The sequence below is a fragment of the Ahaetulla prasina genome, chromosome 2 (assembly GCF_028640845.1).
Source record: "Ahaetulla prasina isolate Xishuangbanna chromosome 2, ASM2864084v1, whole genome shotgun sequence".
Taxonomy (NCBI): domain Eukaryota; kingdom Metazoa; phylum Chordata; class Lepidosauria; order Squamata; family Colubridae; genus Ahaetulla; species Ahaetulla prasina.
Genome location: NC_080540.1, coordinates 18736808 through 18747313, shown reverse-complemented (window position 1 = coordinate 18747313; position 10506 = coordinate 18736808). Strand labels below are relative to the sequence as shown.

The following is a 10506-nucleotide window of genomic DNA, read 5'->3' as shown; positions in this document are numbered from 1 at the left end:
CTCAGATTCAAGTAGCCACCTCCTTCTCCACCGCCCGCAATCACTTCAAGCACATAGAATTTTTTTTATTGGCCAAGTGTGATTGGACAAACCTTGCTGATAGTAAACCATTGTTTGCTTAACAACTGCAATAACAAAAGTCATAAAATTGGATCTTTTTTTTTACAATCGTTACGACTCACAACAGTAATGTCCAGGCTTCATTACAATCGGAAGTGAAGGATTACCTATACCAGGGGTCTGCAAACTTGGCTCTTTTAAGACTTGTGGACTTCAACTTCCAGAGTTCCTCAGCCAGCTTTGTTGGCTGAGGAACTCTGAGAGTTGAAGTCCACAAGTCTTAAAAGAGCCAAGTTTGCAGACCCCTGACCTATACTGTAATGATTGTTCTAAAGGGGGCAATCAGGTGCCCTTCCTTTCAGGTTGTCAAGTCACATTCTTTCTCTTTCGAAGCACAGGTGCACCCCAACGTCTTCCTGCTGCTTTTTGACATCTTCCCCAATCCCATCATGCACAGCCCATATAGCCTGTAATCAGAAAGAGAGCAAAGAGCCACAAAGAGGATTAGGGGACTGGAGGCTAAAACATATGACGAACAGATGCAGGAATTGGGTATATCTAGTTTAATGGGAAGGACCAGGGGTGTCACAATAGCAGTGTTCCAATATTTGAGGGGCTGCCACAAAGAAGAGGGGATCAACCCAGTGGTGGGATTCAAACAATTTAACAACCGGTTCTCTGCCCTAATGATTTCTTTCAACAACCAGTTCACCAAACTGCTCAGAAAGTTAACAACCGGTTCTCCCGAAGTGGTGCGAACTGGCTGAATCCCACCACTGGATCAACCTATTTTCCAACGCACCTGAACACAGGACAAGAAGCAATAGATGGAAACCAATCAAGGAGAGAACCAACTTAGAACAAAGGAGAAATTTTCTGACATTGAGAACAACGAATTAGCGGTTTGGCTCTGGAAGTTGTGGTGCTCTATCACTGGAGGTTTTTAAGAAGAAGAGTTTAGGAAACCATTTGTCTAAAATCAAGCAGGGTTTCCTGCTTGAGCAGGGGGTTGGACTAGAAGACCTCCAAGGTCCCTTCCAACTCTGCTATTCTGCTGTTCAGTGTTGATGACTATTTCAGTTCCACATATTGTACTTTGGTTGCCCGGTCCCATTTCTGTTGTCTGATTACACAGCTTCCTTTTGTTCTACCCTTTATCTCACATGGCTTTCCCCATTTCTTTGTCCAAACATCAAGTCCACCCATTTTGCAGTGCTGTATTGATGGATGGGCTGTCATCTGAAGTCCAAGCTGCTGTGACACAGTATGTGGAAAGCAGACACCTAATCCAGCTGCAATTTGGGCTGTTCCCGCCTGTCCTTGGGGCAGGGCAGGGTAAAATTCCGGAGATATAAATCCTCAAGTGCAGAGCAGGTGACACAGTCTTCTAAAGTAGGGAGCGGCACTGGAAGCAGATGTGTTGATCTTTGGGGTCCTCCAGGATGAACTGCAAGTCCCATCCTGGCACGATGCCACTGCTCTTTGCTTTAATCCTGAGTTTCCATTTGCAAGGTATGTCGGGGATGATGGGACAGAGGGATTCCCTCTTCAGGAATGGATATTTATCAAACCATTGTTAAATCTGCGCCATCCAGGTTACTGTTAATGACTCCTTTGACCCCCACCCTACCCCTTTTATTTAGGCCTTGGCCAAATGATGAAATAGACTGCCAACATTTAAGTGAGTTGTTTGTCTTTAAGGTGCCAAAAAATTCTTTGCCATTTCCGTTAGCATAATATTACCAGATCCAGGAAACATTTAGATCAGGGGTCTCCAACCTTGGTCCCTTTAAGACTTGTGGACTTCAACTCTCAGAGTCCCTCAGCCAGCAAAGCTGGCTCAGGAACTCTGGGAGTTGAAGTCCACAAGTCTTAAAGGGACCAAGGTTGGAGACCCCTGCACTAGTGGACATCTAGATGTCTACCTCTCAGATGTGGGGACACTTTGTAAAAGCTGTGTGGTATCCCCATAATTCTGAATTTGCTCCTTAGGACTGAAAGTGTAGGTGATGTCTAAGCTGTGCTTTACAACTCTTGGTAAATAGTGCATGCACTCTGCTCTGTATATCCTTTCTGGTCTAAGAAAGGAGGCAGGATGTAGCAGGTCCTGAAAAGTTTGGCTGGTTCCATCAACTTCAGGCGAAGGCTGCCAAGACTAAAATGGATTCAAAATCTGCGTTGTGTCAGTGGTGCTCTTTTTCAAGTTGTACTTCTCCCATCTCTAAAACAGAATTCACAGAAACCAAAAGTATGTTGTGATACAGTCAACAAGGGTCAAGCGGTTAGATAGTATAAGTATATGAAAAAAAATAGAGAATTGGATATGATTGAAAGAAAAATTGCTTCCTGACCACTTTAAATCAGAGGATTTAAAGTACTGCATTATTAAGTCAGTTTGAAAGCTTGTTTTGGCCTTAGAAGATATTAGGCTGAAATCCCATTATGACCGGGTGGAAAAAAATCTGGCTAAAATTTTAGATAATTGCATGAAAATATTGGACAGGATGGAAAAATGGGCTAATTTTATACATAGCAATTTCTGAAGTTCTAATGCTAATAACTTATATGATATTATTGCACTAAACCATGGCTTACCTAATCATGGTTTATTGTCCAGAGAATCGTTGTAGGAAAGTGGTTAAAGATTTAGGATGACAACAACAATGATGATGATAGAGGAGGAGGAAGAAGATTTGACTAGGTTCACTTAAGCTATGACTTATGTGAATGATTTCTAAAGATTACTCAGTCCGAAAAGAAAGATCTGACATATGAATTCTAATTCTAATTCAGTAGAGGACAATTGAATAAATACAGGAAAGATATATTCAAAACATTTGGATGAGCCACATATATTAGAAAAGTTACCATTACCAATCTTACTGCATGAACAGAAAGAGGGCTGAGAAAATATCTACAGATCCTTCACATCCTGGACATAATCTAGTTCAATTTTTCCCCTCAGGACACCACATGCCAAAACAACTAAACACAAAGATAGTTTTTTTTCCCTGGGTCATCACTCTGCTGAACACTTAATTCACACAGCACAGCCTCATTTCTCATCTTTTCTCATCTTCTCATCTTTCCTACTATCTTCTCCTATTGATTTCTTATGATTTATCAATTGTTTGTAATTTATGATTAATGATTGTAACTATGATTTATGATCTATGGCTTATTACTTGCTATTTATATGTAAGCTGAGAACTTATGTATCTAATCACATTTGGCCAGGTATTCTATTCTATTCTATTCTATTCTATTCTATTCTATTCTATTCTATTCTATTCTATTCTATTCTATTCTATTCTTTATTTCTATTTCTATGCAGAATAGCTGTCAGGTTTGCCTCTGTTCAAATCTTAAGAAAGAAAACCCCCAACTCCATAGATTTACATAGAGAAAAGGTACTCTTACTAAGAAAGAACTGATAGCAGCAGAAGTATGGCAAGATCTGAGTAAAATCCACCCAAAAGTTACAAATTGAAAGTCACACCAAAGCCCTTCCCGCCCCCCCAGGATCCAGCCCATAAGGACCAATCAGTGTCCAATGTGTTATGGGAAACCTCTTCAGCAGATGCTGAATGCCTCCGGAGGCCCAGGACGGTTGTCCTTGGAAAAGTCCAAACAACTCCACTCCGTTGATGGGTAGCAAACTCCTTTTGAATTCTCACAGGAACACTTCACTTCCCCACCCCAAGCAAGGTATAAACTGCATTCTGGCTGACAATAGCCTTTAAGAAGGAAATAGTTGGCTAAGCTATGAAATGGCACATGGATTGGCCTAGGAGGCAGAGGAGAAACCAAAAGATCAAAACTTGGATCGTATGATATATACACATTATTTATTCCCAAGGTTCATAGCATTTTACCAGCTGTTTACTGATTAGTTTAGAATATGTCATAGTATCACAACAAATGATAATTAGCTTATGCCCTAGAATGAAGAATGGGAATGGGTGGAGAGACCTAGAAACTTGAGAGCTGTATCAAGTGGTAAATTGCCAGAGAAGCCATCAGTTGTCAGGCCCAACCCTAGGACAATATAGAACAATCCAGCCAAAGTTCATTATTGTTCACACCATATAGATAAGACACCAGGCTAGAAAGCAGGGGACCGTGAATTCAAGTCCTGCTTTAGTCATGAAAGCCAGCTGGGTGACCTTGGGCCAGTCACTCTCTTTCAGTCCAATTTACCCCACAGGGTTGTTGTTATGGGGAAAATAGGAGGAAGAAGGTGTGTTGGATATGTTGACCGCCTTGAGTTATTTGTAAAAATAATAAAGGCGGGATACGAATGAATGGATGAATGGACAAATAAATAAATATAGACAGTAGTAGTATAACTCTACTACCATATACTAAAAGCTATACTACTCTAAGCCTAAGGATATATCTTGAAAATTTCTAGGGAGTGACTATCCTAAATTTCTTCATTTGTATCTGATCTAGTTCTGCACTGTGTTGCCTCACAATGTCCCCCTTTTGGAATGTGCTTCTCCAATGAAATTGCCACTTCATTTTAGTCTTTCACATCACCTCCTGTTTCATAGACACAATCCACCACATCTGCCTCTTGTTTGCCCTGTTCCTTCAGGTTGGCAGATTCCAGGTGGAATCCTCCTTTTGCTTTGTTTATGCAGGCTTTTGTAGGGAGTTGGCATTCCTGGGTGCTGTTTCAAATGTTTTCCGGAGCTTGACAAAGAGAAATGTAATCAATGAAACTTTGGGGAGGTGCCTGAGAGGCAGAAAGGCAGGACTGAGTCTGTTAGCAGTTGTGACACTGGCAGATGGGGAAGCTCTTGGCTGCAGCTGTTCCACACCTTTTCTTTTGGCAAAAGGACAGGTGGACTTTTGCCAATCTCTAGGTTTCAGTCAGCAGCAAACAAACAAAAATTTGGAGGTGTCTTCATGGCACTGTTTATGAGGGATGCATTATATCAAGTGTCAATGAGAGCCCATATGGTGGTGTGGTAGGATTGGATTAGGATTCCAAACTACAGCCTGAGAGCTAAATCCAGCCTTCCAGAAGGTTCCTTCTGGCCCACCAGCTCCTCCCATGTGCTGTGCTCCCTTGGAGCCTTCCTCCCCTGCTGTCCCCTCCCCACAAAGAAAGCCCCATCTAAACCAGGGGTCTCCAACCTTGGTCCCTTTAAGACTTGTGGACTTTAACTCCCAGAGTCCCTCAGCCAGCAAAGCTGGCTGAGGAACTCTGGGAGTTGAAGTCCACAAGTCTTAAAGGGACCAAGGTTGGAGACCCCTGATCTAAACTGTCTCAGGACAAGGAAAGGGAAGCTGACTGGTGGGTTACTTCCTTGCTTGCGAGTGGGGGAGGGGGGAGAGGAGCAAATCTTATTTGCTCATTTATAAATTTGATTTTTTTTCCCTCTGGCTCTCAAATATTTGCAAAATGTTCACTGTGACTCTCAGAGGTTTGGATACCCCTGGATAGGAGGAGCAGATCCAAGGTATAGACCTCCCCTTCGAAGAAACAACCTGGGGGGCTTGGATCTGTCATGTTCTCAGCCCATCCTGCCTCCCAATTGTTATTGGTAAACATGGAGGAGATGTAGGAACTAAGGAAGGTGACCTTGGCAGAAATAGGCCAGATCCATTATCGAAGCAACAAGGGGAAAATCATGGTTTAAGTCCAAAACAGCTAGTACTGTAGCAGTGGTGGGTTTCAAATTTTTTCACTACCGGTTCTGTGGGTGTGGCTTGGTGAGTGTGGCATAACTTGGTGGGCGTGGCTTGGTGGACGTGTCAGGGGAAGGATACTGTAAAATCTCCATTCCCACCTCAATCCAGGGGAAGGATACTGTAAAATCCCCATTTCCTCCCGATCAGCTAGGACTTGGGAGGCAGAGAATAGATGGGGGTGGAACCTGTCAGAATTTTTACTAGCAGTTCTCGAAACTACTCAAAATTTCCACTACCAGTTCTCCAGAACTGGTCAGAACCTGTTGAAACCCACCTCTGTACTGTAGGCATAAGCAACTCAGGCAAACACCTCCCTAATCCACATAATAAGGTTGAGTAGGTGGGTGGGAGATAGCACAGGCTTGAAAGATTCTTACTGTAGCCAATATTAATAATAAAGCTCTTCTGAGCCATCTAGTGGCACCTGCTGGAATTGGGGGTACCATGGTGAACCTCAGCCAAGGACTCAGTGGCAACTTTGTGTTTTTTGTGTCTCTTTCTAGGCATAGCCTCCAGATGTGTTGACACAGTCTTTGGGGAAGACCTTCAGCCGCTGCCCCCAGGAGTGGAGAGGTGCTCTTTCCCAAGCGGGATTCTCAAACCGGACATCTCACCACCTGGAATGGGAGGCAACAGCATTGAAGGGGGAGACTCTCGGATAGTGGGTGGCAGGCCTTCCGCACCTCGACCTTATGGAGGAGGCTCTTCTGCACCCCATTCCCAAGAAGACAACCCCTTTCAGTTTGGCAGGCCAAGTAGACCTTGGCAGCCTGGCAACCCCATGGGGCCTACCTTTGGAGATCATGGTCAGGACGGCGGACCAAGACCATACGAACCTTGGGGTGCTACACAACATGATGGCGGCACTCCTGAAAAGTCACCTTCTGGCTTTATCATCAGACACAACACTCCTAATGGCCACCCACGGCCAGCATGGAAGGAACCTGGTATCCCTTACATCCCAACCCCTAAGGAATGGGGAGGAACCTATGTCCCAGCTTCAAAGGCACCCCCTAAGGCTAGGCCCAATGCACCATATGGCACTCCATATGGTGGTGGCGCAGGTTCCCATGCTTCAGGCCAACTCTATGATGGGGAATCCATTGCATCTGGCCCAAGGGGGAGAGATGATGGCAGTTATGGCCCCATACCTGAGGCTTTGCAGCCATGGGAAGAACAGGGGAGGGGCAATCAGCCTCCTACAAACCCTTGTGTTCCAAAGTGTTAAGGAAGGGAGGTTAGACTCGACTCTGTGTCCTGGAGATGGGTTGAATTGGCCTTGGTTTCCTTTCCATCATGTTTGGGCAAAGAACTTTATGGCAGGGAGATAAATACGTGTCAGAATTGAATATGAGCACAGCAGGGCCAGTCTTAAAAACTGAGGACCTGGACCTACAAATTAAAGGCATTTCTAAGTTTATTACTATGGCTGATAGACTATTATACATTAGAAAGTTTTATTTTGGCATTAAGAGTGCCAATTAAAATGTGTAGGACTGTTCCAACCTGAGAACTCTCGAGAAGATAGCCATGGCAATGCAATGTTAGCTGTATGGAGTAACTCTCCTAAACAGCATACTTTTTTCCCAGGGGCCTATACTAGCTCTACAGCTAAGAGGATGCAGATTTCTCAATCTACTTTGAGAAAGGCTCAGCCATCTTGGCTGGTGATGATCAAGTGGCAATGCCAACATTTTGCACAGCTGTCCAACACAGAGTGTTGCTCAGATTGGATAATTGCACATCCTTCACTTCATAAACATGATCTACAGCAGGACTTTCCCTCCAAATGTATTAGCCTACAGTTCCCATCACTTCCACCCTGGATATCCCATAGCCGACCTGCCTAAGGATTGATGGGAATCACAGTCCAACAGACACGATTAGCAAAAACTCCTAAGCAAGAGTGTGTGGGTGGCTGAGAGGCAAATTTCAGAAATATGAGGTCCCCCTGAGTTAATCAAGGAGAGAAGCAACTTAGAACTAAGGAGAAACTTCCTGACAATTAGAGCAATTACCGTAATCGGTGGAACAACTTGCCTCCAGAAGTTGTGAATGCTCCAACACTGGAAATTTTTAAGAAGATGTTGGATAACCATTTGTCTGAAGTGGTGTAGGGTTTCCTGCCTAAGCAGGAGGTTGAAGACCTCCAAGGTCCTTCTAACTCTTCTCTTCTCTTCTCTTCTCTTCTCTTCTCTTCTCTTCTATTCTATTCCAGAGGTGGGTTTCAGCAGGTTCTGACCATTTCTGGAGAACCGGTAGTGGAAATTTTGAGTAGTTCGGAGAACCGGTAATAAAGATTTTGAGTGGCCCCGCCCTCATCTATTCTCTGCCTCCCAAGTCCCAGCTGATCAGGAGGAAATGGGGATTTTGCAGTAACCTTCCCCTGAATTGGGGAGGGAATGGAGATTTTACTGCCATGCCCACCAAGCCACGCCCACAGAATTGGTAGTAAAAAAGTTTAAAACCCACCATTGTTCTATTCTATTCTATTCTGGATGTAGGGAAGGAAGACATCCAGAACTAAGAACTGATACAAGGATGTCTTTTGTGTCCTTTGGAGCCAGCTTGCCAACATGTGAAAACCAACCTTTCTAGCTCTGTCAATCAGGAGACAGAAGAGGAGGAAGGAAGAGAAGGCACATGGGACAGTGGTGTCTAGGCTTCACCAAACAGGCCAGGAAATTTGTGAAATTAGCTGTACAACATGTATGTGACATACATTTTCAAGCAGTGATTCTTCTGTGCTTTCTCTCACATCTTTTAGTGTTAGGAATAATTTTGAAATGAAACTCCAGATTACATGCACCTCCGTCTCTGTCTCCTCTTGGTCAGCTCGTATATTTCTTCCAACTTAATGCCAATAAAGGAGAATATTTGTAGTTCAAGGTTGAAATTAGGGATCCTTGGGCATTCTTTGAGCTTGGTTGTTTTCTTGCAGATGTTTCATTACCCAAACTAGGTAACATCATCAGTGCTGTTTTGGGTAATGAAACATCTGACAGAAAACAGCGAAGTTCAGAGAGCACCAAAAACCTAATGCCCTACTAATGTGTTGAGACTAATACTGCCGCTGGATTCCACATCTGAAGATCAGTAGATTGGAGGAGGCTAGGTTAGGCGAAACCTGGATGGCTATCCTAGCTATCTGTCAGAAGAAGAGCTGTGCATTCTGGCTCTAAAAAAATTGCCTTCCTCCCCTCTGCTTTGTGGTTACAGCATGCTTATTGTCACTTATGGTGCCTCAGCCAAATCATTCTCCATCTCATTTAGAAGTGGAATGCAGTGGAAATTAATCTCTGCCTATCACTGTTAATACCCCTGCCCTTTCTTGTGTTATATTGTTATGCCACTGGAAGCCAAGACTTTTGTATTCTTGATGGTCCAATATTTGTATTAAAATAATCTATGCTATATCTCCATTTTAGTTCTTCATTTATAAATTAAAAAGGGGGACTTCAATTAACCTCAGCCAAATTAGGTATGTTCAAACAAAGAAGTCAAATTTTTAGATGTGCTTAGGATAATTGCCACTGGGACCAATCAGAGCGGAAGTAACTTCTTACACAATTCTGTGAAATTCTTACTAGTTGGGTGGTTTTATAAGACTGCTTTATAGCCAGGCACCTTCTCTCTCTTCTTCCAGCACCCACAGAGGTTTCTCAGACTGACTTTTATTAACTGTTCACAAGTGACAGTGACCTGGTGCCTTGAAGGAGCTAATTTTTGCACCACTCAGCTGGAGAAGATGGTGATTTTATGAAGTGATAACATGCACACACCACTCAATGGATGTAATGGTCTGTGAGAATGTCCTTGGGACATGGGAGGAAGAGCAATGTTGGCCAAACCTTGAACTGACTCAACCATATGCTGGCTTTCTTTTTCCTTAGTGCGAAGTAGCCAATTATCACAGAAGATGGGAAATTGCAATCTGAGTGATGCGGTGGCCTAGAGGTGGAGCTCTTGCCTCACAATAGGAGGCTGTGAGTTCAATCGTAGGTAGCAGCAAATATTTCTCTCTCTGGGCACAATGAGAATGTATCTGCTGAATATAACTTCGTGTTGACAAGAGGAAGGGCATCCAGCCAGTAAACACTCAGCTCCATTCAGCTGCCCAGACTCCACCCCATAATGAGTTGTTAAAAGAAGAGGATGATGGGAAATTTCAACCTGTTTATTTAGTCATGAGAGCACGTAAAGAGGTGTGCTCTCAGGACTAGATCACAAATTCAGAGCCCCCAATATACAAATTAGCATAGCTTTCATATAAATTTTGGAAAACAAAGGCACTTGCTCATTAGCAAACAATAGTCAACAAACAATAAACTATTCACATCCCTTGTAGAGGATAGCCTTCCCAGAAGGTTGTTGTTGTTGTTAGTTGTGAAGTCCTGTCCGACCCATCACAACACCATGGACAATGTTCCTCCAGGCCTTCCTGTCCTCTACCATCCTCTGGAGTCCATTTAAGCTCATGCCAGTAGGTTCATTGTTAAAATATTACAGCCCTCACTTTTCTGTTCCTGATAAGACTGGTAATGAAGTATGCAAAACAGCTGCTGGCCTGGGTACGAGTTCTTTGATGATGAAAATCACATGATTCTTCCAGAACAGCCATACGAGTCCTACAAGAGGAGCCACAGACTAGATAATAGTCAGATAAGAGACAGCTTAGCTCACAGAAGGAATGGAGGTGTGAAAAACATGTCAGAAGGGACCCTCCCTATTTTATTGGAGGAG

The 10506-nt window shown here is 43.5% G+C and overlaps 1 protein-coding gene across 1 annotated transcript; it reads left to right on the top strand.

Annotated features, from left to right (window-relative positions):
- Positions 1 to 1436: 1436 nt before the first annotated feature.
- Positions 1437 to 9179, top strand: LOC131192529 (basic salivary proline-rich protein 3-like). The gene is made up of 2 exons (XM_058171738.1): positions 1437 to 1572; positions 6267 to 9179. The coding sequence occupies exons 1-2, from the start codon at positions 1503 to 1505 to the stop codon at positions 6989 to 6991; spliced, it is 795 nt and encodes a 264-aa protein (XP_058027721.1). The 5' UTR covers positions 1437 to 1502; the 3' UTR covers positions 6992 to 9179.
- The last annotated feature ends 1327 nt before the right edge of the window (positions 9180 to 10506 follow it).